Source organism: Musa acuminata, chromosome BXJ3-11 (assembly GCF_036884655.1).
Source record: "Musa acuminata AAA Group cultivar baxijiao chromosome BXJ3-11, Cavendish_Baxijiao_AAA, whole genome shotgun sequence".
Classification (NCBI taxonomy): domain Eukaryota; kingdom Viridiplantae; phylum Streptophyta; class Magnoliopsida; order Zingiberales; family Musaceae; genus Musa; species Musa acuminata.
This window is the reverse complement of record NC_088359.1, coordinates 9,001,629-9,027,885: the sequence shown is the minus strand read 5'-3', so window position 1 is coordinate 9,027,885 and position 26,257 is coordinate 9,001,629. Positions and strand designations below refer to the sequence as shown.

At 36.3% G+C, this 26,257-nt stretch overlaps 2 protein-coding genes across 3 annotated transcripts; both read left to right on the top strand.

The window, feature by feature from the left end:
- The first annotated feature begins 1,916 nt into the window (after positions 1 to 1,916).
- On the top strand, positions 1,917 to 8,585 carry LOC135652132 (uncharacterized). 2 transcript variants are annotated; one of them, XM_065172865.1, is made up of 8 exons: positions 1,917 to 2,399; positions 4,999 to 5,161; positions 5,491 to 5,691; positions 6,291 to 6,539; positions 6,828 to 6,978; positions 7,165 to 7,233; positions 7,690 to 7,855; positions 7,924 to 8,585. In XM_065172865.1, exons 1-8 carry the CDS (start codon positions 2,054 to 2,056, stop codon positions 8,262 to 8,264), a joined length of 1,686 nt encoding a protein of 561 aa, XP_065028937.1. In that variant the 5' UTR covers positions 1,917 to 2,053; the 3' UTR covers positions 8,265 to 8,585. The 2 variants fall into 2 exon arrangements, with proteins under 2 accessions (XP_065028937.1, XP_065028938.1); XM_065172866.1 differs by having other exon boundaries at positions 1,919 to 2,399; positions 6,297 to 6,539.
- On the top strand, positions 8,300 to 25,765 carry LOC103971174 (membrane-anchored ubiquitin-fold protein 3). Its single transcript, XM_065172867.1, has 5 exons — positions 8,300 to 8,439; positions 9,292 to 9,631; positions 9,766 to 9,909; positions 24,017 to 24,187; positions 25,376 to 25,765. The coding sequence occupies exons 3-5, from the start codon at positions 9,780 to 9,782 to the stop codon at positions 25,429 to 25,431; spliced, it is 357 nt and encodes a 118-aa protein (XP_065028939.1). The 5' UTR covers positions 8,300 to 8,439; positions 9,292 to 9,631; positions 9,766 to 9,779; the 3' UTR covers positions 25,432 to 25,765.
- Positions 25,766 to 26,257: the final 492 nt, after the last annotated feature.

Sequence of the window (26,257 nt, the reverse complement as noted above, 5' to 3'; positions counted from 1 at the left end):
GCATTAAAGCAGGTAACCTTGTAGTGAGCATTGTGATTAGGCAGGCAAGACAAGCATGTGCATGTATGTTTAGCATTTGCCTAACTTGACCATCTTTATGACAGAGCACAACATCTCTCATTTGCTTGAGTTTCAAAGGTTGCAAGTTAGAGAGCCTTCTTGGACTATTGTATCTGAGGCTGCTGAAAGGTAATACAGAGTGGGTTTAGATCTAGCATTCAATTGATTGGTAGTTGAAATGGGATTTAATCAAGTTTGGTCTAGTTTTTGTTGATTAGTTTTAGTTAGTATTTTTCTTCTTTGTTTTTGTTTCGATTGGTAATTGATGTGGCAGGAGGCTTGCCGAATGGATAGAAACACGTGATAAACAGCTGAGGTGACAGTAAAACCACATTCTTTTTGCCCTCAGCATATGTGGATAGGCTTTGGCCTCAGTCTTGCATGTTGTAGTAGTTAAGATAGCTAGGGTATTATATTGCTTTGGAGTCAAACAGAGAACAAGAAAGCTGCAGGTTCCTTCCAAGGGTAAACCATTATCGTAAGTGCCGGAGATAAATGAACTCATTATCCTGTAAGGGCTGGTGCTTGCAAACCTGATTATTGTGGAGTTTGATGCATTCAAAGAGAGAAAAAGACTACTTTATAAACTGGTTCCTCTTAGACTAAACTTCAAACTGATGAATGTTCTAGAGAACCGGCATGCTTCATATGGATACTGAAACTTGCTACCAAATAGTCATGAAGTTAAATGGTCAATAAGTCTGTTTGATTTGATAGGTGGACATCTACTGTTGTTTTGATAGAATGGGCACTACTCTAAATTGTATATGCACATAATCTTTGTCAAAAATAATATTTGCCTTCTTTTTCCTGTGTGAGTCTGCAGCCATAAATGATAGAGAACACATTTTCTACATCAATGCTTGAAAAGGAAATCAGATGTTCCTTTGGAAAGATGTGAGAACAAATTCTCATCCACACATTCTGATGTGAAACTTATCTGATTATGCCACTAGACTTGTTCTGCATCATGCTTCTGCTGGAATGTTGGATGGAATTTGTGCAAAATCTTTGGTATAATGAGGTTTGCTGTTTAATTGTGCCGTCTGTGATTTTGTTTTGCAATTAATCTTGCATCACCACTTGCAATGTTGCTTCGCAATTTCTCTTCAATACTTTTGGTACTAATTTAGATTTTTTTTCCTAGCTCACAAGAGCTGTTGTTTTTGCATCAGTAAGTATAAGAATTGGGTTTCACTCTTCCTGATGGTTAATCTATGTGCTTGATGTTCAACACATATCTTGATACAGGCTTCTCTTGACAGTGCTTTCCTCTAGCTCTCATGATATGGCCATGGCAATTTACTGTGACAGTTCTTGACCATGTTGCTAAATCTGTATAAGTCCATGTGTTTGCTCCTCAATCGAGTTTCTTTGTACTTAAATGGATTTTTAAAAAAATAGTCCTTAAGCATATTTGCCCTTTAAATTTTAATATAATATATATTTTTTGAAATATTAAAATCATATATATATATATATATATATATATATATATATAATTTGAGTTTTATAAGAAATATGAAAAATCATCATCTTTATAGTCTCACACATATATACATATATATCTTTGGTGTCCCAACTAAACCTATATATACATACATATATATATATATATATATATATATATATATATATATATATATATATCCTTTGAAATATTAAATATATATAGATATATTATTTGAGTTTCATAAGAAATCATCAACTTTATAGTCTCTCTCTCTCTCTCTCTCTCTCTCACACACACACACACACACATATATATATATATATATATATATATATATATATATATATATATATATATATATATTTATTTATTTATTTGGTGCCCAAGCTAAACCCAACTATAGGTGCCAGCTCGGGTTGTCGCGGGGTGAGTACCTGCTTCGTTACGAAGAACCAATTTAGAAGTACGCCTTCGGACTACGCCGTATTAGATCTGAAAGGGATAGCTACACCGCTTTCTTGGAACTGCGACCGGGTCGAGATGCGGCATCCTCTCTGGTCGTCACCCTCCCGCCGGAAGCGCCACCGCCGCCTCCTCCTCGCGGCCGTCGTCTCCACCGCTCTTTTCCTCCTCTTCATCTCCACCAGGCCCGTCGAGCCCTCCGACGGCATCGTCCTCGGCTCCCGTGTCGGCGATCGGCCGAATCGGGAGGAGGATATCGGGACTCAACAGGAGGAGGAAGCGGAGGAGGAGGAGGTTGTGGAGGGAGGAACCGATAGAGCCTCCTGCGCTATTGTGGAGAAGATGGGCGAGGCCTTCGCTGACAGCTCCGAGATGGAGAGCTTAAGGGTGAGGGAAGTCATCAAACGCCACTTCGATCTCCATGGTATATTACAAATTCAAGCACGAGCTGTTCTCAGATATACTTTGTTTACAGACACTGCTTGTGTTTCTATCACATTTTTTTTTCCAATTCTTTGCAAAGGGGTAAGTGGTGAAAGCGGGATTCGAAGCTAGCTGACACCTTCAAAATGGGATGACCGAGATTGTTAGGTGGGTTGAGATCATGATCTTGATTCAGGTCTTGTGACTTGGGCTAAAGGGCAATTGTCATGATAAGGGAAAGATAGATAAATGATTGTTTAGCAGGGCTAGCTAATATTCATCACCGAAGTAAGATGGAGACTTTCAAGAACCAAATCTGGTTATCTAAGAGTCAAATTTAGGAGATAATTTTGAGCGTTTTGAGTACACTTAGGGAATGATTACGTGTATTTTAAATAAATTGTAGAAAAAGCCCCTAGCATTTAAGTATATTGTAGGTCATGGATGAGTTAGAATTACTAATTTATGTTTGATATGTTCTACCGACGGTAAAGGTATTCTTGAATTAATTTGGAACAATTAGTCATCCATAATCAGTTTTCTAGCAGTGGGCTTTATGCAGGTGATGAACAAGAAAATAGATGCCAGAACAAGTCAGATTAATCATTAAATAATGATTCTCTCATTGATCAAGCTAAGTTTATACAGTGCAAGTTTCAGAGGAAATGCTGATGGTCAATTTTGGATAGTTATGCAGTAAACCAACAAATTTTCATATCAGTACAAACCACGACTTAAGCTTTATCATTAGTGAATTTCAGTAGAAGTCTGTGATCCACCATGAACCTCATGCAATTTGCTGCCCTTTTTAGTTTTTATGGGTTTGGCTACTTTACAGTTATCTGTGGAGTGTGGATGCGTTTGACATTTAAATACATTGCACATTCTAAAATTATTATCGTCCATTTTGTTAGATAAAGAAAATTATGTTGTTGTAAATACTCACATTCTATCAATAATTTCAGTTGAGTCTACAGCTACAAAGGCATGGATGCATAGTTATACCAGAGGATTTATTTGAACTGTGATAAATGTCAGGTTTCTTTCTTTAAAGTTGTACAAGAAAACATATAAAAAAATAATTTAATGAAGTTACCACTCAATACTACGTCAGAATGGAATAATAAATGTGAGACTTGATTTTTACTAGTTGGACAAAATATTGATACTTTTCAGTCAGCAATGGTAAGTGTTTTCACTTGCTTTTATTGTTTTATCTATTATGAACTAGTATAATTTAATGAATAATCTACAACATGAAGCCCTATCTAGGACAAGAAAATATTTTGACACATTTTGGAAAAACAAATGAGAAGCTGGGATGTTTTGACAGGTACGAGATTGGTGCATGAAGAGAATGAGGTTTTTTGCATGTATGTTAGAAACCACAAAACTTCATAGCTGACTTGGTCTGATCTTATTTTAGGAAATAACAATAATGCCTGATATGTAGTTTTTTGGGAAGATCTACTGGTCATCGTATGCTTGCTGGTGAGAAACCAGAGTGTTTAAGTGTAACAGACCTTGCAACCACAATTATGACTTCTGTAGGATAGCTAGCTATGCTGGTTCAGTTTTTACAAACTAGCTGGGTCTCTACTTGGTTACTTTCCCATGTTTTATAAGGAATGAACTTTAGATGATTTTTATTAATATTTTCTCTTTTGTTCATTTTCCTTCTTTCTTCAAGTCCACTATCATCTGGACTTTGTATTTCTAATTTACTCTCGGTAACTGGAAATAAGGTGGTCTTGTTTTTTCTCTTTCTCAAGTAAAATAATCAGAAGAATGAATGCAAAATATTCCCACCAAATCTATTACGGTTGATTCTGGTACTGTTATAAAGATCATGTTGCAAAACTGTGAACAGTCATTAAAGTTTGTTTGATTATTACATTCTATGGTTGCATAACAAAAACTCGCTGAATAATCTTCACAACTTTTTCAAATTCATGCATCTATTTTCTAGGTATCGTATGATTGGTTAAAGTTGTCACTCTGTTGTATATCTTGCATTTATATGCTTATGCTCTTGAGTTTTATATGTTTTTTCTTACATTTATCTTAAGCCGATGTCTTACTTTTAGGTGTCCACATGTTGAACACTTCAATCTTCTTGGAAGATAATCAACTTGTCTCTTTATTTATGGGACCTACTTGCTGTTCAATGTTTATGATGCTTCCTTGTAGATTTTCACCTTTCAGCATATCTGGGTTTGATATAATTTTGTTGTTCCTTTTTAAATTTAAGACCTTTAGCTACTATTTTTTAAAAATAATTTCTGGAAAGTAATGCCAAAATTTTGAGTTGGGAAAGTCACCTGATTAAATTTCATCCTCATTTTTAATGATTAAAATGTGCTGAAGAAACTAATATTTTAGAGCTTAGTTGGTTACTTATATGTTTGCAATTAATCAACTGAATTGTGCATATTAACTGAATTGAGTTCAGCTTAACTTTGCCAAATACTTGAAAAATGAGAATGTTGAGAAGGCTTTGACTGTTTTAATCATATCAAAAATCACCATCTGCTCTAATTTTGAATAGGTAAGTCAAGAAATAGGTTCAAAGTGAAAGCTTTACTTGTTTAACTTGTCAGGGGCTGCTAGAGTACGAGAGCTACCTGCACACCAGTTTTGTCGACAAGGTTTTGTGATAGGCAAGGCATCAGAGGCGGGTTTTGGAAATGAAATATACAAGATTTTAACTGCAGCAGCTTTAAGTGTTATGCTAAATCGATCCTTGATCATTGGGCAAACCAGGCATATTAATACTCCCTTCAGCTATGTTCTTCTATGCAAGTGGCTTTGTGAATGCTTAACATTGGAAGGATATAAAAGTTTTTTGAATAACTCTCTGAATATTCAGTTTGTATTTTTACTCTTGGTTTGATCAATCACCTTTTTCAGTATTCATGCATATTGCTACCTCCTATCATCACTTGTTAGGACTCTGCTTCTTTGGTGTAAATGATGCAGTATACAATTTATTAATATGTTGCCTGATGTTTGTGATAACTGAAGAACGAATTAATAGGCTATATTAATTGGAAGAATGTTCTCAGTAGAGAGCCTTCATTTTTTTCTTACAGGCAGCTGTATCCTTTTGGGGATTACATTTCTTTTACCAACATTTCATTTACTCTGAAAGAAGTCAAGCATTTATGGAGAAAGCATGATTGTGCTGTTAAATATGGGAGGAGATTAATAATGAGAATTGATAACTTCGAACATCCAGCAGAGACAAATGTTCTTTGTAGTGATTGGAAGAGCTGGAAGCATCCTATCATCTGGTGAGTCCATGTTGAAGTAACTTGTATGGTAAATTATACTAATGGTTGTGTTTACAGACTTCACAGATTTCAGGATTCTGTTATGCTATCAGGATGTTGTATAAAAAATTCGTACAAGTTTTTTATCCAATACTAAAGAAATGACAAAACATACAAAACTCTTCCCTTGTAGGACCATGGTTAATCATACCCTTCCATATCAAATAAGGCTTGTTTTTACTTTCTAGGTTATCTTTTCTGAGTTAAATGCCTCATCTTTTTAATTTGTTTTTTCTTAAGTGGGAAAGTCAAACCTAGCGCATGTTTTTCCCTCCTGAAAAATAATTTTGTATCATGTTTTGACATGGAAGAAAAAAAAAGACAAAAATATGAAACACATTATCTGCCAGCTTCATCGTTGTTTTATGCCAAATTGGTTATTATTTGTTGTTTACTTTAAGCACTTGTGTGCTGCTCTATCTAATTTTTTTCCTCTGAGCCATAGCATGAGAGCCACCCGAGGCTTTAATTTTTTGGTCAATTTTGATCTTTTTTTCTGAATACTCATAAAACCATCAATTTTAATGGTGTGGACTGGATCTGACTGTAGATTCTGTTAGCTACAGGTTCCAAGGCACGACAGATGCAGTGGCCATTCAGTTCTTTTTGAAGAATGTACATCCTCAAATGAAAAATGCTGCTTTAGTTCTATTTGGGCGGGAAGACTCGCTAGAATCTAGGCCTAATGTGTTTGGTGAGCTGATGCATGTAATTCTATCTCCTACACAAACGATTGAAGAAGCTGTTGATTGGGTTTTGCAAGGTGCGGATCCTGATGTTGTGCTTCACATGCGGATGATGACTAACAGGTAACTGGTTTTGCCTTAAACTTCTGATGCTTCGTTAATTGGGCAGTATGACTATAATCACTGGTCTTGAAACTTTACTCCTTGGCCTTTGAGCAAGCAGTATCTCTCTGGTTTCAAAACAATGCCCTAATAATTCCTTGTTATGATACTTGTTGAACAACTTGCCATATTTGGTGACAACATCAGCAACTGTAATTAATCTGCAATTGAAAAAAATCATGTATATGGTTTAATTGAAGTCTCAAACTTACAATGACTTACTAAAACTATCTTGGATGCTGTTCTAAGGTCTATACGAGCAATACAGGCTGCAGTACAATGCATCAAGAGGGCACTAAGCAGCTTTCAGCAGCAGATTGCAAAACCTAGGGTGGTTTTGGTCTCTGATACACCATCGTTCATCACGGAGATTACTCCCTACCTGGCTGAATTTGCAGAAGTAAAAATCTCTTCTTTTGTTTTTTTTTTGGCAATGGATGGTCATTAGTTCCCCTTTCATGTAGGTTTGACTTGATATTCTGTCGAAATGGAACACAACACGAACACAATGCAAACATGAATACTTTCATTACCAGTTCTTTATTTCAATAAAAGATGCATTTTGACTAACTTTCACTTTGAACAGGTACTTCATTTTAATTACAAGTTCTTCCAGGGGAATAGTTCTGTTGGGAACATGGGCACACTAAAGCAGGTATCATGCCTAATTTGAATGGTTTTACAAGATCATATTGACAGCAATGCAAAAGCAGCATCATACATCCCTTGTTTCCTTTAATCTTCGATTTATATCTAAAACCATGTTTGTAGTCTTTGACTCTGGTTCCTTATCTTTTCTTGCTGGAAGTAAACTCTATTGTTCATCAGAAATAATCTACCATTCGGATGGTGATTGGGTTTCTTCTGTATTTTTACAACTTGGTCCCTTTCTGGTGAAAAGATGGATTTTTGTCATCACTTCTGGAGTATCACATTTTTGTGGTTAGGATTGTCCGGTACTCTTTTGTGTTCTACCGAAATCTTGTCCGAATTGACAAGTTTGACCTGTCGTCTGAAACTTGTTACCTGATTCCCCTTTCTATTGACTCACCTACTGCATTCATTTAGAAACCAATAACAGTTACAAGTTGTCTCTTTTTTTTATCTTCAGTCTGATTTTAGAGTCAAGGACTGGGGCCCTGCACCCAGATGGGTGGCATTTGTGGATTTCTTCCTAGCATCGCGAGCCAAACATGCTGTGGTTTCCGGAGCACACCGTCGTGTTGGTACAACTTATGCACAGCTGATTGCAGCACTGGCAGCAGCAAATCGACATGGTATGTTCCCCACAACTTCATCTCGATCCCCTATCTTGTGAGTAATGGTCAGCTCTCTGGCTTCACAGGTAAAGATCCCTCGGGCACCAACTTTAAGTTCTTCAGCAGCTTCCAGAGTAACCTGTTGGTTGATGGTCTCAGAAACCAGATTGGATGGGGCCACATCTGGAACAGATTTGCTGGTCCTCTGAGCTGTCGCCACCAGCCCCACCAGTGTGCCCTAACGCCACTCCTCCCACCGGCCTGGTGGGATGGTGAGTGGCAAAGCCCCATTCCTCGAGATATCCAGAGACTAAAATCCTATGGTGTTACTCTAACAGAGAATGGCGATGTCGTCGAAAGCCACCTGCAGGCCTTCTGTAGATCCAGGGAAGATCGTGTCAAAACCCTAAAAATCATTAGCCAGTGAAAGAATTCCGATGCCTGTGGAGACCAAACTGTTGTCAGCATGCTTGCGGACTTGCCAGGAGCACCATATATCATCCACAGAGGGTTATGTTCCTGGTGTGTGAATGCTTGCTGCATGCATCAAGGGCCATTTTACAGAGGCTGTTACTCGGTTCAACTCATACGCAACGTCATAGGTAAATTGCCATTGCCTTTTCAACTCATAGCTTGTTTCCTAAGAACCAATTTCGTTCACATCACGTTGGATATATGATTCATATGTTGCAGTGGCCTAATCATGATCTAAGTGATCAAAATACAGATCGTAGAAACAATCTTCTTACCTGCAGTAGTGAGTACAGTGTATCTTAACCATCAGAAAATTTTCTTTGGATTTTTTTATAAAAAAATTAATCTAGTGTTTTTTAGATCGTGTGATCGAGAAATGAGATTATGTTTTTTCTCATAATGAAAGAGGGTGAGTCGCACGAATATAAAAGAGACTTTAAAGGGTTCTGCGGTGGTCTCCGCGGCAGCAGAGCAGCCTCAGACTACGCTAAGCATTGTGTGGCTCTACTTTTATGTCTTACAAAATGGTTGGCGACGAGGCCCCACGTCGTGCCTCAGACTACATGCTTTATTGACCATTCTACGTTTCTGTTTTCTTCTGTGGTCAAACGCCCAGCACCGATACCGATACCGATACCGATACCGATACCGATGGGCTGCTACAAAGATATCCTTTTACTTTAATGTAGCATATATTATCACTTAAAATTACATAGACTTAGCAACTGATTTAATCTAAAAAAGTAAAAAAGCAATGCTATATGTATAAGTTTGTTTATCTTCTCTTCTCCCTGCATGTTGTCAGCGAAAATAGAATGACAACTTTTTAAACTGTCAAGTAAAAAGAGGCTAAATGACAGAAAAAAAAGGGTATCGGTCAATATTACGTTGACCAGTCAGTCATTCAAGCTTTCCGTAAATTTTTCAGTTTGCAGGAATATAATAATCGTACTGTGAATGATTCCAACAATATTGTACAGAAACCCGTCGGAGTTGACTGCCTTGTCAGTGGAGCATGCCCTGTGAGCCCACCAACCTCCCGTCACAGCACGTGAAAGTATTACGTACAGTGTATCAATCGTTCATACATTCGTTGATTCCCACTTTCCTTCTTCGGATCAAGCGCTTCCGCTCTTTAACCCTAATCCTGATAATTTATTGTGGAAATCCATCTGAGGATTTCTTCCACAAGGTATTCCCTTCGATCCACTCCTGGTTTCGCGGATCCTGCACCCCCGCAACCCCCCCCCCCCCCCCCCCCCCCATCCGATCTCTTTCGCTTCTCGGCCTCGCCGTTCCTTCTCGATTCCGCTACAGAAGGTACGGCTTCTTTTTCTTTGTTTGCCGACTTGTATTTTGTTCTAGCACGGGAATTCTTTCTGGTGGATGAACTAATAGGTCATTTTTTTATTGCCCTTTTTTCCATTTATTGTTTTGGATTTGATTGGTAATAGATTGGAGAGGACAAATGCCAGAAGAGGATTTGGTCGAGCTCAAGTTCCGGCTGTGTGATGGATCCGACATCGGTCCGATACGCTACTCTTCTTCCTCCACCGTTGCCATGCTCAAGGAAAGGATTATCTCGGAATGGCCGCGAGGTACGACTTCCTGTTTCTCTTTATTACATCCATTGGTCAAAATCTCTTTTTACTGTGAATCTCTTGAAAAGAAATTTCCGTCTTTGTTTACCCTCGGCTTCCTGTATCTTTCGTTAAGTCGAGATCTTTTTCTGGTGAATCCGCTGTTTTGCTTCTTTTCTGTGTCGAGCTTGTTGCCTCCGTGTAGAAGATTTTGCAAACTTAGCTCGGATATCACTTCTGTTGTTTGGTTGGATTTCAGGTGCTGTATATGACGTTGAGTTGTGAAGCTGTTCTAGCTTTGACAGATGGCAACCTAAAACGAATGAAGTGTATCATGTCTATTAACTCAAATAGATATCTCAAATGAACTATAGGCAGATGATGAGTTCATCGATTGTGAGATGGGGATCAACCAAATAACCATCAGTACATAATTGAGAGACAAGGTTCCGAACATAATACTAGGCCCGGGTGCTCTGTCATACAATTTAGTGCTATTGAAAATATGAATTTCTATATTTGAGATATCTATTTGAAGCTGTATATGACCTTGCGTTGTGAAGCAGTTCTAGCTATGACAGACAGAAACCTAAAACGAATGAAGTGTGTCTTGTAGATGATGAGTTCATCGATTGTGAGATGGGGATCAACCAAATAACCATCGGTGCATAATTGAGAGACAGGGTTCCAAACATAATACTAGGCCCTGGTGCTCTGCCAAACAATTCAGTGCTATCGAAAATATGAATTTCTAGATTTGAGATATCTATTAGAAGCAGTATATGACGTTGCGTTGTGAAGCTGTTCTAGCTTTGATAGACATCAACCTAAAACGAATGAAGTGTGTCTTGTCTACTAACTCAAATAGATATTCAAATGAACTATAGGCAGATGATGAGTTCATCGATTGTGAGATGGGGATCAACCAAATAACCATCAGTGCATAATTGAGAGACAGGGATCCGAACATAATACTAGGCCCTGGTGCTCTGCCATACAATTCAGTGTTATTGTAAATATGAATTTCTAGATTTGAGATATCTATTTGAAGCTCTATATGACGTTGCGTTGTGAAGCTGTTCTAGCTTTGACAGACAGCAACCTAAAACGAATGAAGGGTGTCTTGTCTACTAACTCAAATAGATATCTCAAATGAACTGTATGCAGATGATTAATTCATCGATTGTGAGATTGGGATCAACCAAACATACATCAGTGCATAATAGAGAGACAAGGATCCAAACATAATACTAGATCCTGGTGCTCTGTCATACAATTCAGTGCAATTGAAAATATGAATATCTAAATTTGAGATATATATTTGAAGTTGTATATGACGTTGCGTTGTGAAGCTGTTCTAATATTGACAGACAACAACTTAAAATTAATGAAGTTTGTCTTGTCTACTAACTCAAATAAATATCTAAAATGAATTATAGGCAGATGATAAATCCATCGATTGTGAAATGGGGATTAGCCAAATAACCATCAGTGCATAATTGAGAGACAGGGTTCCGAAATTAATACTAGGCCCTGGTGCTCTGCCATACAATTCAGTGCTATTGAAAATATGAATTTCTAGATTTGATATATCTATTTGAAGCAGTATATGACGTTGCGTTGTGAAGCTGTTCTAGCTATGACAGACAATAACAAAAAACGAATGAAGTGTTTCTTGTCTACTAACTCAAATAGATATCTCAAATGAACTATAGCCAGATGATGAGTTCATCGATTGTTAGATGGGGATCAACCAAATAACCATCAGTGCATAATTGAGAGACAGGGTTCCGAACATAATACTAGTCCCAGGTGCTCTGCCATACAACTCAGTGCTATTCAAAATATGAATTTCTAGATTTGAGATATCTATTTGAAGCTGTAAATGATGTTGCGTTGTGAAGCTGTTCTAGCTTTGACAGACAACAACCTAAAACGAATGAAGTGTGTCTTGTCTACTAATTCAAATAGATATCCCAAATGAACTATAGGAAGATGATGAATTCATCGATTGTGAAATGTGGATCAACCAAATAACTATCAGTGAATAATTGAGAGATAGGATTCCGAAAATAATACTAGGCCCTGGTGCTCTGCCATACAATTCAATGCTATTGAAAATATGAATTTCTCGATTTAAGATATCTATATGAAACTGTATATGACGTTGCGTTGTGAAATGTTCTAGCTTTGGCAGACAGCAACCTAAAACGAATGAAGTTTGTCTTGTCTACTAACTCAAATAGGTATCTCAAATGAACTATAGGCTGATGATGAGTTCATCGATTATGAGATGGGGATCAACCAAACATACATCAGTGCATAATAGAGAGCCAGGGTTCCGAATATAATACAAGGCCTTGGTGCTCTGCCATACAATTTAGTGCTATTGAAAATATGAATTTCTAGATTTGAGATATCTATTAGAAGTTGTATATGACGTTGCTTTGTGAAGCGGTTCTAGATTTGATAGTCAGCAACCTAAAACGAATAAAGTGTGTCTTGTCTACTAACTCAAATAGATATCTCAAATGAACTATAGGCAGATGATGAATTTATCGATTGTGAGATGAGGATCAACTAAATAACCATCAGTGCATAATCGAGAGACAGATTTCCAAACATAATACTAGGCACTGGTGCTCTGCCATACAATTCTGTGCTTTTAAAAATATGAATTTTTAGATTTGAGATATCTATTTGAAGTTGTATATGACGTTGCGTTGTTAAGCTTTTTTAGCTTTAACAGACAGCAACCTAAAACGAATGAAGTGTGTCTTGTCTACTAAGTCAAATAGATATCTCAAATGAACTATAGGCAGATGATGAGTTAATCGATTGTGCGATGGGGATCAACCAAATTACCATCAATGCATAATTGAGAGATAGGGTTCCGAACATAATACTTGGCCCTGGTGCTCTGCCAAACAATTCAGTGCTTTTGAAAATATGAATTTCTATATTTGAGATATCTATTTGAGGCTGTATATGATGTTGCGTTATGAAGCTGTTCTAGCTTTGACAGATAGCAACCTAAAACGAATGAAGTGTGTCTTGTCTACTAACTCAAATGGATATCTCAAATGCATTATAGGCAGATGATGAGTTCACCGATTGTGAGATGGGGATCAACCAAATAACCATCAGTGCATAATTGAGAGACAGGGTTCCGAACATTATACTAGGCCCTGGTGATCTGCCATACAATTCAGTGCTATTGAAAATATGAATTTCTAGATTTGAGATATCTATTTGAAGTTGTATATGACGTTGCGTTGTGAAGCTGTTCTAGCTTTGACAGATAGCAACCTAAAACAAATGAAGTGTGTCTTGTCTACTAACTCAAATAGGTATCTCAAATGAACTATAGGCGGATGATGAGTTCATAGATTGTGAGATGGGGATAAACCAAATAACTATCAGTGCATAATTGAGAGAGATTTCCGAACATAATATTAGGCCCTGGTTTTCTGCCATACAATTCATTGCTATTGAAAATATGAATTTCTAGATTTGAGATATCTATTTGAAGCTGTATATGACATTTCGTTGTGACCCTGTTCAGGCTTTTGACAGACAACAACCTAAAATAAATGAAGTATGTCTTGTTTACTAACTCAAATAGATATCTCAAATGAACTATAGGCAGATGATGAGTTCATCGATTGTGAGATGGGGATCAACCAAATAACCATCAGTGCATAATAGAGAGACAGGGTGCCGAACATAATACTCTGCCCTGGTGTTCTGCTTTACAATTCAGTTCTTTTGAAAATAATAAATTCTAGATTTGAGATATCTATTTGAAGCTGTATATGACGTTGCGTTGTGAAGCTGATCTAGCTTTAACTGACACCAGCCTAAAACGAATGAAGTGTGTCTTGTTTACTAACTCAAATCGATATCTCAAATGAACTATAGGCAGATGATGAGTTAATCGATTGTGCGATGGGGATCAACCAAATTACCATCAATGCATAATTGAGAGATAGGGTTCCGAACATAATACTTGGCCCTGGTGCTCTGCCAAACAATTCAGTGCTTTTGAAAATATGAATTTCTATATTTGAGATATCTATTTGAGGCTGTATATGATGTTGCGTTATGAAGCTGTTCTAGCTTTGACTCACACCAGCCTAAAACGAATGAAGTGTGTCTTGTTTACTAACTCAAATCGATATCTCAAATGAACTATAGGCAGATGATGAGTTCACCGATTGTGAGATGGGCATCAACCAAATAACTATCAGTGCATAATTGAGAGACAGGGTTCCGAAAATACTACTTGACCCTGGTGCTCTGCCATACAATTCAGTGTTATTGAATATATGAATTTCTAGATTTGAGATATCTATTTGAAGCTATATATGACGTTGCGTTTTGAAGATGTTTTAACATTAACAGACATCAAATTAAAACGAATGAAGTGTGTCTTGTCTACTAACTCAAATAGATATCTCAAATAAACTATAGGCAGATGATGATCTCATCGATTGTGTGATGGAGATCAACCAAATAACCATCAGTGCTTAATTGAGAGACATGGTGCCGAACATAATACTATGCCCAGGTGTTCTTCCATACAATTCAGTGCTATTGAAAATAAGAATTTCTAGATTTGAGATATCTATTTGAAGTTGTATATGACGTTGCGTTGTGAAGCTGTTCTAGCTTTGACAGACACCATCCTAAAACGAATGATGTGTGTCTTGTCTACTAAATCAAATAGATATCTCAAATAAACTATAGGTAGAAGTTAAGTTAATCGATTGTGAGATGGGGATCAACCAAATAACCATCAGTGCATAATTGAGAGAAAGGGTTCCATAAATAATACTAGGCCTTGGTGCTCTGCCATAAAATTTAATGTTGTTGAAAATATGAATTTCTAGATTTGAGATATTTATTTGAAGTTGTATATGACGTTGCGTTGTGAAGCTGTTCTAGCTTTGACAGACAACAACCTAAAACGAATGAAGTGTCTTGTCTACTAACTCAAATAGGTATCTCAAATGAACTATAGGCAGATGATGAGTTCATCGATTGTGAGATGGGGATCAACCAAATAACCATCAGTGCATAATTGAGAGACAGGGTTCCTAACATAATACTTGGCCCTGGTGCTCTGCCATACAATTCAGTGCTATTAAAAATATGAACATTTAGATTTGAGATATCTATTTGAAGTTATATATGACGTTGCGTTTTGAAGCTGTTCTAGCTTTGACAAACAGCAACCTAAAACGAAAGAAGTGTTTCTTGTCTACTAACTCAAATAGATATCTCAAATGAACTATAGGCAGATGATAAGTTTATCGATTATGAGATGGGGAACAACCAAATAACCATCAGTGCATAATTGAGAGAAAGATTTCCGAAAATAATACTCGACCCTGGTGCTCTGCCATACAATTCAGTGCTATTGAAAATATGAATTTCTAGATTTAAGATTTCTATATGAAACTGTATATGACGTTGCGTTGTGAAATGTTCTAGCTTTGGCAGACATCAACCTAAAACGAATGAAGTTTGTCTTGTCTACTATCTCAAATAGGTATCTCTAATGAACTATAGGCAGATGATGAGTTCATCGATTGTGATATGGGGTTCAACCAAACATACATCAGTGCATAATAGAGAGACAGGGTTCCGAATATAATACTAGGCCTTGGTGCTCTGCCATACAAGTTAGTGCTATTGAAAATATGAATTTCAAGATTTGAGATATCTATTAGAAGTTGTATATGACGTTGCGTTGTGAAGCGGTTCTAGCTTTGACAGTCAGTAACCAAAAACGAATAAAGTGTGTCTTGTCTACTAACTCAAATAGATATCTCAAATTAACTATAGGCAGATGATGAGTTTATCGATTGTGAGATGAGGATCAACTAAATAACCATCAGTGCATAATTGAGAGACATATTTCCAAACATAATACTAGGCACTGGTGCTCTGCCATACAATTCCGTGCTATTAAAAATATGAATTTCTAGATTTGAGATATCTATTTGAAGCTGTATATGACGTTGCGTTGTGAAGCTTTTTTAGCTTTAACAGACAGCAACCTAAAACGAATGAAGTGTGTCTTGTCTACTAAGTCAAATAGATATCTCAAATGAACTATAGGCAGATGATGAGTTCATCTATTGTGAGATGGGGATCAACTAAATAACCATCAATGCATAATTGAGAGAGAGGGTTCCGAACATTATACTAGGCCTTGGTGGTTTGCCAAACAATTCAGTGCTATTGAAAATATGAATTTCTAGATTTGAGATATCTATTTGAAGCTGTATATGGTGTTGCGTTGTGAAGCTGTTTTAGCTTTGACAGACAGCAACCTAAAACGAATGAAGTGTGTTTTGTCTACTAACTCAAATAGATATCTCAAATGAACTATAGGCAGATGATGCTTTCATCGATTGTGAGATGGGGATCAACCAAATAACCATCAGTGTATAATTGAGAGACAGGGATCCGAACATAATACTAGGCCCTGGTGCTCTGCAATACAATTCAGTGCTATTGAAAATATGAATTTCTAGATTTGAGATATCTATTTGAAGCTGTATATGACGTTGCGTTGTAAAGCTGTTCTAGCTTTGACTGACACCAGCCTAAAACGAATGAAGTGTGTCTTGTTTACTAACTCAAATAGATATCTCAAATGAACTATAGGCAGATGATGCTTTCATCGATTGTGAGATGGGGATCAACCAAATAACTATTAGTGCATAATTGAGAGACAGATTTCCGAACATAATATAAGGCCCTGGTGCTCTGCCATACAATTCAGTGCTTTTGAAAATATGAATTTCAAGATTTGAGATATCTATTAGAAGCTGTATATGACGTTGCATTCTTAAGCGGTTCTAGATTTGACAAACAGCAACCTAAAACGAATAAAGTGTGTCTTGTCTGCAAACTCAAATAAATATCTCAAATGAACTATAGGGTGATGATGAGTTCATAGATTGTGAGATGGGGATCAACCAAATAACTATCAGTGCATAATTGAGAGACAGATTTCCGAACAAAATACTAGGCCCTGGTTTTCGACCATACAATTCATTGCTATTGAAAATCTGAATTTCTTGATTTGAGATATCTATTAGAAACTGTATATGACATTTCGTTGTGAAGCTGTTCTGGCTTTGACAGACAATAACCTAAAACGAATTAAGTGTGTCTTGTCTGCTAACTCAAATAGATATCTCCAATGAACTATAGGCAAATGATGAGTTCATCGATTGTGCGATGGGGATCAACCAAATTACCATCAATGCATAATTGAGAGATAGGGTTCCGAACATGATACTTGGCCCTGGTGCTCTGCCAAACAATTCGGTGCTTTTGAAAATATGAATTTCTAGATTTGAGATATCTATTTGAAGCTGTATATTATGTTGCGATATGAAGCTGTTCTTACTTTGACAGATAGCAACCTAAAACGAATGAAGTGTGTCTTGTCTACTTACTCAAATGGATATCTCAAATGCACTATAGGCAGATGATGAGTTCACCGATTGTGAGATGGGGATCAACCAAATAACCATCAGTGAATAATTGAGAGACAGGGTTCCGAACAATATACTAGGCCCTGGTGCTCTGCCATACAATTCAGTGCTATTGAAAATATGAATTTCTAGATTTGAGATATCTATTTGAAGCTGTATATGACGTTGCTTTGTGAAGCTGTTCTAGCTTTGACAGACAGCAACCTAAAACAAATGAAGTGTGTCTTGTCTACTAACTAAAATAGGTATCTCACATGAACTATAGGCAGATAATGAGTTCATCGATTGCGAGATGGGGATCAACTAAATAACCATCAGTGCATAATTGAGAGACAGGGTTCCTAACATAATACTTGGCCTTGGTGCTCTACCATACAATTCAGTGCTATTGAAAATATAAATATTTAGATTTGAGATATCTATTTGAAGTTGTATATGACGTTGCGTTGTGAAGTTGTTTGTACTTTGACAGACAGCAACCTAAAACGAAAGAAGTGTTTGTTTTCTACTAACTCAAATAGATATCTCAAATGAACTATCGGCAGATGATGAGTTGAATACTAGGCCTTGGTGCTATGCCATGCAATTTAGTGCTATTGAAAATATGAATTTCTAGATTTGAGATATTTATTAGAAGTTGTATATGACGTTGCATTATGAAGCGGTTTTAGCTTTGACAATCAGCAACCTAAAACGAATAAAGTGTGTCTTGTCTACTAACTAAAATATATATCTCAAATGAACTATAGGCAGATGACGAGTTTATCGATTGTGAGATGGGGATCAACTAAATAACCATTAGTGCATAATTGAGAGACAGATTTCCAAACATAGTACTTGGCACTGGTGCTCTGCCATACAATTTCGTTCTATTAAAAATATGAATTTCTAGATTTGAGATATCTATTTGAAGCTGTATATGACGTTGAGTTGTGAAGCTTTTTTAGCTTTAATAGACAGCAACCAAAAATGAATGAACTGTGTCTTGTTCACTAAGTCAAATAGATATCTCAAATGAACTATAGGCAGATGATAAGTTCATCGATTGTGAGATGGGGATCAAACAAATAACCATCAATGCATAATTGAGAGAGAGGGTTCCGAACATTATACTAGGCCCTGGTGCTCTGCTAATCAATTCAGTGCTATTGAAAATATGAATTTCTTGATTTGAGATATCTATTTGAAGCTGTATATAATGTTGCGTTGTGAAGCTGTTCTAGCTTTGACAGACAGCAACCTAAAACGAATAAAGTGTGTCTTGTCTACTAACTCAAATAGATATCTCAAATGAACTATAGGCAGATGATGAGTTCATCGATTGTGAGATGAGGATCAACCAAATAACCATCAGTGTATAATTGAGAGACAGGGTTCCGAACATAATACTAGGCCCTGGTGCTCTGCCATACAATTCAGTGCTCTTGAAAATATGAATTTCTAGATTTAAGATATCTATTAAAAGTTGTATATGACGTTGCGTTCTGAAGCGGTTCTAGCTTTGACAGACAGCAACCTAAAACGAATGAAGTGTGTCTTGTCTGCAAACTCAAATAGATATCTCAAATGAACTATAGGTTGATGATGAGTTCATAGATTGTGAGATGGGGATCAACCAAATAACTATCAGTGCATAATTGAGAGACAGATATCCGAACATAATATTAGGCCCTGGTTTTTTGCTATACAATTCAGTGCTATTGAAAATATGAATTTCTAGATTTGAGATATCTATTTGAAGCTGTATATGACATTTCGTTGTGAAGTTGTTCTGGCTTTGACAGACAGCAACCTAAACCGAAAGAAGTGTTTCTTGTCTACTAACTAAAATAGATATATCAAATGAACTATAGGCAGATGACGAGTTTATCTATTGTGAGATTGGGATTAACCAAATAACAATCAGTGCATAATTGAGAGACAGGGTTCCGAAAATAATACTAGGCCCTGGTGCTATGCCATACAAATCAGTGCTATTGAAAATATGAATTTCTTGATTTAAGATTTCTATATGAAACTTTATATGACGTTGCGTTGTGAAATGTTCTAGCTTTGGCAGACAGCAACCTAAAACGAATGAAGTTTGTCTTGTCTACTAACTCGAATAGGTATCTCAAATGAACTATAGGCAGATGATGAGTTATTCGATTGTGTGATGGGGATCAACCAAATAACCATCAGGGCATAATTGGGAGATAGGGTTCCTAACATAATACTGGGCCCTGGTGCTCTGCCATACAATTCATTGCTATTGAAAATATGAATTTCTAGATTTGAGGTATCTATTTGAAGCTGTATATGACGTTGCGTTCTGAAGCTGTTCTAACTTTGACAAACAGCAACCTAAACGAATGAAGTGTGTTTTGTCTATCAACTCATATAGATATCTCAAATGAACTATAGACAGATGATGAGTTCATCGATTGTGAGATGGGGATCAATTAAATAACCATCAGTGCATAATTGAGAGATAGATTTCCGAACATAATATTAGGCCCTGGTGCTCTGCCATACAATTTGGTGCTATTGAAAATATGAATTTTATAGATTTGAGATATCTATTTGAAGTTGTATATGACGTTGCGTTGTGAAGCTGTTCTAGCTTTGACAGACAACAACCTAAAACGAATGAAGTGTGTCTTGTTTACTAACTCAAATAGGTATATCAAATGAACTATAGGCTGATGATGAGTTCATCGATTGTTAGATGGGGATTAACCAAATAACCATCAATGCATAATTGAGAGACAGGGTGCCGAATATAATACTCTGCCCTGGTGTTCTGCTATACAATTCAGTGCTTTTGAAAATAATAAATTCTAGATTTGAGATTTTTGTTTGAAGCTGTATATGACGTTGCGTTGTGAAGCTGATCTAGCTTTAACTGACACAAGCCTAAAACGAATGAAGTGTGTCTTGTTTACTAACTTAAATCGATTTCTCAAATGAACTATAGGCAGATGATGCATTCACCGATTGTGAGATGGGGATCAACCAAATAACCATCAGTGCATAATTGACAGACAGAGTTCCGAACATAATACTTGGCCCTGGTGCTCTGCAATACAATTCAGTGCTATTGAAAATATGAATTTCTAGATTTGAGATATCTATTTGAAGCTATATATGACGTTGCGTTGTGAAGCTGTTATTGCTTTGACTGACACCAGCCTAAAACGAATGAACTATAGGCAAATGATGAGTTCACTGATTGTGAGATGGGCATCAACCAAATAACAATCAGTGCATAATTGAGAGACAGGGTTCCGAAAATACTACTTGGCCCTGGTGCTCTGCCATTCAATTCAGTGTTATTGAATATATGAATTTCTAGATTTGAGATATCTATTTGAAGCTATATATGACGTTGCGTTTTGAAGATGTTTTAACATTAACAAACAACAACTTAAAACGAATGAAGTGTGTCTTGTCGACTAACTCAAATAGATATCTCAAATGAACTATAGGCAGATGATGATCTTATCGATTGTATGATGGAGATCAACCAAATAACCATCAGTGCTTAATTGAGAGACAGGGTGCCGAACATAATACTATGCCCTGGTGTTCTTTCATACAATTCAGTGCTATTGAAAATAAGAATTTCTTGATTTGAGATATCTATTTGAAGCTGTATATGACATTTCGTTGTGAAGCTGTTCTGGCTTTGACAGACAGCAACCTATAACGAATGAAGTGTGTCTTGTCTACTAACTCAAATAGATATCTCAAATGAACTATAGGCAGATGATGAGTTCATCGATTGTGAGATGGGGATCATCCAAATAACCATTAGTGTATAATTGAGAGATAGGGTTCCGAACATAATACTAGGCCCTGGTGCTCTGCCATACAATTCAGTGCTATTAAAAATATGAATATTTAGATTTGAAATGTCTATTTGAAGTTATATATGACGTTGCGTTTTGAAGCTGTTCTAGCTTTGACAAACAGCAACCTAAAATGAAAGAAGTGTTTCTTGTTTACTAACTTAAATAGATATCTCAAATGAACTATAGGCAGATGATGAGTTCATCGATTGTGAGATGGGGATCAACCAAATAACAATCAGTGCATAATTGAGAGACAGATTTTCGAAAATAATACCAGGCCCTGGTGATCTGCCATACAATTCAGTGCTATTGAAAATATGAATTTCTAGATTTGAGATATCTATTAGAAGTTGTATATGACGTTGCGTTGTGAAGCTGTTTTAGCTTTGACAGATAGCAACCTAAAACGAATGAAGTGTGTCTTGTCTGCAAACTCAAATTGATATCTCAAATGAACTATAGGTTGATGATGAGTTCATAGATTGTGAGATGGGGATAAACCAAATAACTATCAGTGCATAATTGAGAGACAAATTTTCGAACAAAATATTAGGCCCTGGTTTTCTGCCATACAATTTAGTGCTATTGAAAATATGAATTTCTAGATTTGAGATATCTATTTGAAGCTGTATATGACATTTCGTTGTGAAGCTGTTCTGGCTTTGACAGACAGCTACCTATAACGAATGAAGTGTGTCTTGTCTACTAACTCAAATAGATATCTCAAATGAACTATAGGCAGATGATGAGTTCATCGATTGTGAGATGGGGATCATCCAAATAACCATTAGTGTATAATTGAGAGATAGGGTTCCGAACATAATACTAGGCCCTGGTTCTCTGCCATACAATTCAGTGCTATTGAAAATATGAATTTCTAGATTTGAGATATCTATTTGAAGCTGTATATGACGTTGCGTTCTGAAGCGGTTCTAGCTTTGACAGACAGCAACCTAAAACGAATGAAGTGCGTCTTGTCTGCAAACTCAAATAGATATCTCAAATGAACTATAGGTTGATGATGAGTTCATAGATTGTGAGATGGGGATCAACCAAATAACTATTAGTGCATAATTGAGAGACAGATTTCCGAACATAATATAAGGCCCTGGTTTTCTGTCATACAATTCAGTGCTATTGAAAATATGAATTTCTAGATTTAAGATATCTATTTGAAGCTGTATATGACATTTCGTTGTGAAGCTGTTATGGCTTTGACAAACAGCAACCTAAAACGAAAGAAGTGTTTCTTGTCTACTAACTAAAATAGATATCTCAAATGAACTATAGGCAAATGACGAGTTTATCGATTATGAGATGGGGATCAACCAAATAACAATCAGTGCATAATTGAGAGACAGGGTTCCGAAAATAATACTAGGCCCTGGTGCTATGCCATACAAATCAGTGCTATTGAAAATATGAATTTCTTGATTTAAGATATCTATATGAAACTTTATATGACGTTGCGTTGTGAAATGTTCTAGCTTTGGCAGACAGCAACCTAAAACGAATGAAGTTTGTCTTGTCTACTAACTCAAATAGGTATCTCAAATGAACTATAGGCAGATGATGAGTTATTCGATTGTGTGATGGGGATCAACCAAATAACCATCTGTGCATCATTGAGAGACAGGGTTCCTAACATAATACTGGGCCCTGGTGCTCTGCCATACAATTCATTGCTATTGAAAATATGAATTTCTAGATTTGAGGTATCTATTTGAAGCTGTATATGACTTTGCGTTCTGAAGCTGTTCTAACTTTGACAAACAGCAACCTAAACGAATGAAGTGTGTTTTGTCTATCAACTCAAATAGATATCTCAAATGAACTATAGGCAGATGATGAGTTCATCGATTGTGAGATGGGGATCAATTAAATAACTATCAGTGCATAATTGAGAGATAGATTTCCGAACATAATACTAGGCCCTGGTGCTCTGCCATACAATTTGGTGCTATTGAAAATATGAATTTTATAGATTTGAGATATCTATTTGAAGTTGTATATGACGTTGCGTTGTGAAGCTGTTTTAGCTTTGACAGACAGCAACCTAAAAAGAATGAAGTGTGTCTTGTCTACTAACTCAAATAGGTATCTCAAATGAACTATAGGCAGATGATGAGTTTATCGATTGTGAGATGGGGATCAACCAAATAACAGGGTTCCAAACATAATATTAGGCCCTGATGCTCTGCCATACAATTCAGTACTATTGAAAATATGAATTTCTAGATTGTACAAATTGCTTTAGAAAGTTTTTTACTTATGTTGTCCAGATAAATGTAAAAAAAATAAAAATCCTAGAGCTGGATACATATCAGCTCTTTGCTCTTTTAAAAAATTGTATATTTTTTGTTGAATAATTTTTGCATGATTCTATTTTATCTTGCTTGAAGTTTCTATTTTGCTGGCTTCTACATGTATTCAGCTCGCTGGACTTTTTCTTATATGTTATTTGAACTTTTTTCTTTAGTTCTGTATTTATGACTTGGTTTGACTTGCAGTATGTGTATATTAGTTCTGGACATCTTAAATATATGCAATGCTACAACTTTTTGCTTTTGTCTGTATTAAAAAGTTTTATCTGCAAGTTGGTGATTCGGTTACATTTGACAATCAGGATTTCTTTATAGTGTTTTTTTTTAGCTGTTATTTTCTTAGATTCATGTTATTTGCAGCATATGCTTTGCTGCTTTGTGATTTTTGTCTGTGCTGATTTCGTTAGTGACTTATTCTTATTCTGTCCTTTCATTTTGTTTTATTCTGTAGATAAGAAGATTATTCCTAGGGTCACTAATGATGTCAAATTGATAAGTGGGGGCAAAATATTAGAGAACAACAAAACAATTGCCCAGTGTAGATCACCATTTGGTGAGCTTCCTGCAGGGGTTATCACCATGCATGTTGTTGTGCAACCGTCATTGACTAAAATTAAAACTGGTAAGCTTGACCTTGTTTACTTGGATCTTGTTACTTATTCTTGGAAGCTATGGAACTATCGTATCTTTTTTTACTCTCTGAAGTCCAATTATATTTATATGAAATTTCATGCCATTTGGTGCATTGCGTAGATTTCAATTGACTGGCAGCAGCTTGGTTCTAATATTAAGAATGACTCATTAAGTCTATCTGGAGTCTGAGAGAATTTATTTGTGAAGTTTAAAGTGTTGCAGACATGCTGCATAAAAATATACACTATATTTGTATTTTTTAAGCCAAATTTCGAGGTTTTTTGCTAATCAGATGGGAGCTGAGTTTTCATGGGTACGATGATGCAATGAACTCACAGACCCGATACTACACCTATAGGATTTGTTAGTGAGAGTATGCAACTGATTTAAGCCAAACATAGTGAATTATCTGCCACTGGATGGATACCAATAGTACACATGCAAGTGAAAGGAGGTAAACTGAAGAAGAATTGTTAGAACAACAAAAAATGACAAAGCAGGCCTATACTAGAGAAGCAATCTTTTTTCCTTTCAATTAGTTGCAAGTGTTGATACTATTGTCTTTTTGGCTCAACACTTGAATATGCCTCTGTTAATCAGCTTAAGAGTAGACAGTACTTTGTCATGGTTTAAGATTTTTCAGAATAAAATTGTCTTGAAAGCTATTAAGTCCTTTTCCAAGTGGCTCTAAGGTGACTTGTTTAGTGATCTAAAACTGAACTTCCAAGGGAATAATTAGCTGACAGGTATGATTCAGATTAATGGCTGATCATCACTTTGGTCTCCTGATTAGTGTCCATGTACATTCCTCAGACCAGCATGCAACTACAACATTTATATGCATTAAAAGATCAGATTTCAATAGGCTGGCTACTGAACAGTACTTTGCTAACATGAACCTTCCTAAGATTAATGGTTGCTTCTTTGTTTCAACTCAAAAAACAGCAGGGTGGTGAGGGTAGCCAAATGGTCTAGGCAACGCCGGTGCCAATGTTGAGCTTTTTTTTTGTTTGGAAAAACCTTTTCGTCGATGTAACAGTAACACACACACAACAATGTCTACTTATTTGTCTGCCTAAATACCATTGATTTTTTATTTTTCAAAAAAATCTTATATGATGCATTTTTTCTTCATTTTTAAATACATGATGCATGCTAACTCTTAATATAACACCAGAAAAGAAGGTCGACGAGTTTCCGAAAAAGACAACCTGTTCTTGCTCTATATTGTAGAGCAAGGAGAGAACTTCAGTGCTTGTGGCCAGCAGCAACGAAGTCATCTGCTGTTGGGCTTTATCGGCGGTGAGCAGAGATCAGAGGTGGACGTGCCTGTCTTCTGGGAAAGAACTGTCATATCTGTTTGGTGTAAGCTGTTGAAGAATCGGGTTTGCTGTATGGTTGTGCCATTTGTGTTGAGGGAGAGAGTGGCTCAAGGTCTATGTAAGGAGTAGATTGTACCTGTAGATCTCATCACAGAATTAGAGTTTTGGATAAAACATATTTGTATATTGATTGCATTGGCTGCTAATTATTTAGATAATACCAATGGTTCCCATGTTATACTCCATACTGTGTTATTTTGATCCAGACAAGTTGATAATGGCTGGATGAAGGACATCGATGAAGCATTTCAGTGAGTTTTGAACAGGTCATGTAAACTTCACTTTCTTGCCAAACATTATGCTACGGATATCATGAAATGCTTTACAAAACTAATGCCCCCATTGGAGTCAATAAGTGAGCACTTACTGCACAAAATCAAAGCCCCAAGGCAAACTTTTATTTGAAGACATTTAAACTGACTGTAATTCTAGAAACTAGGCATTATTCGTATTTGTCTAGGATCTTTATGAAGTCGCTTTTTCCCTAATATAGTTTCTTTATCGAAACTTGGTATGTTGAGATTTTCTTTAGTTCAAGTTAGATTATAGATCTTCTAATAAAAAATAATAATAGTTTTATTGGTTTTGAAATCTTGTATAATGGTTTATGTGAAGAATTAAAGTCATTTCAGAAACTCTGGTTGCCAACAAAGAGTAAAAAATTTATAATCAACATG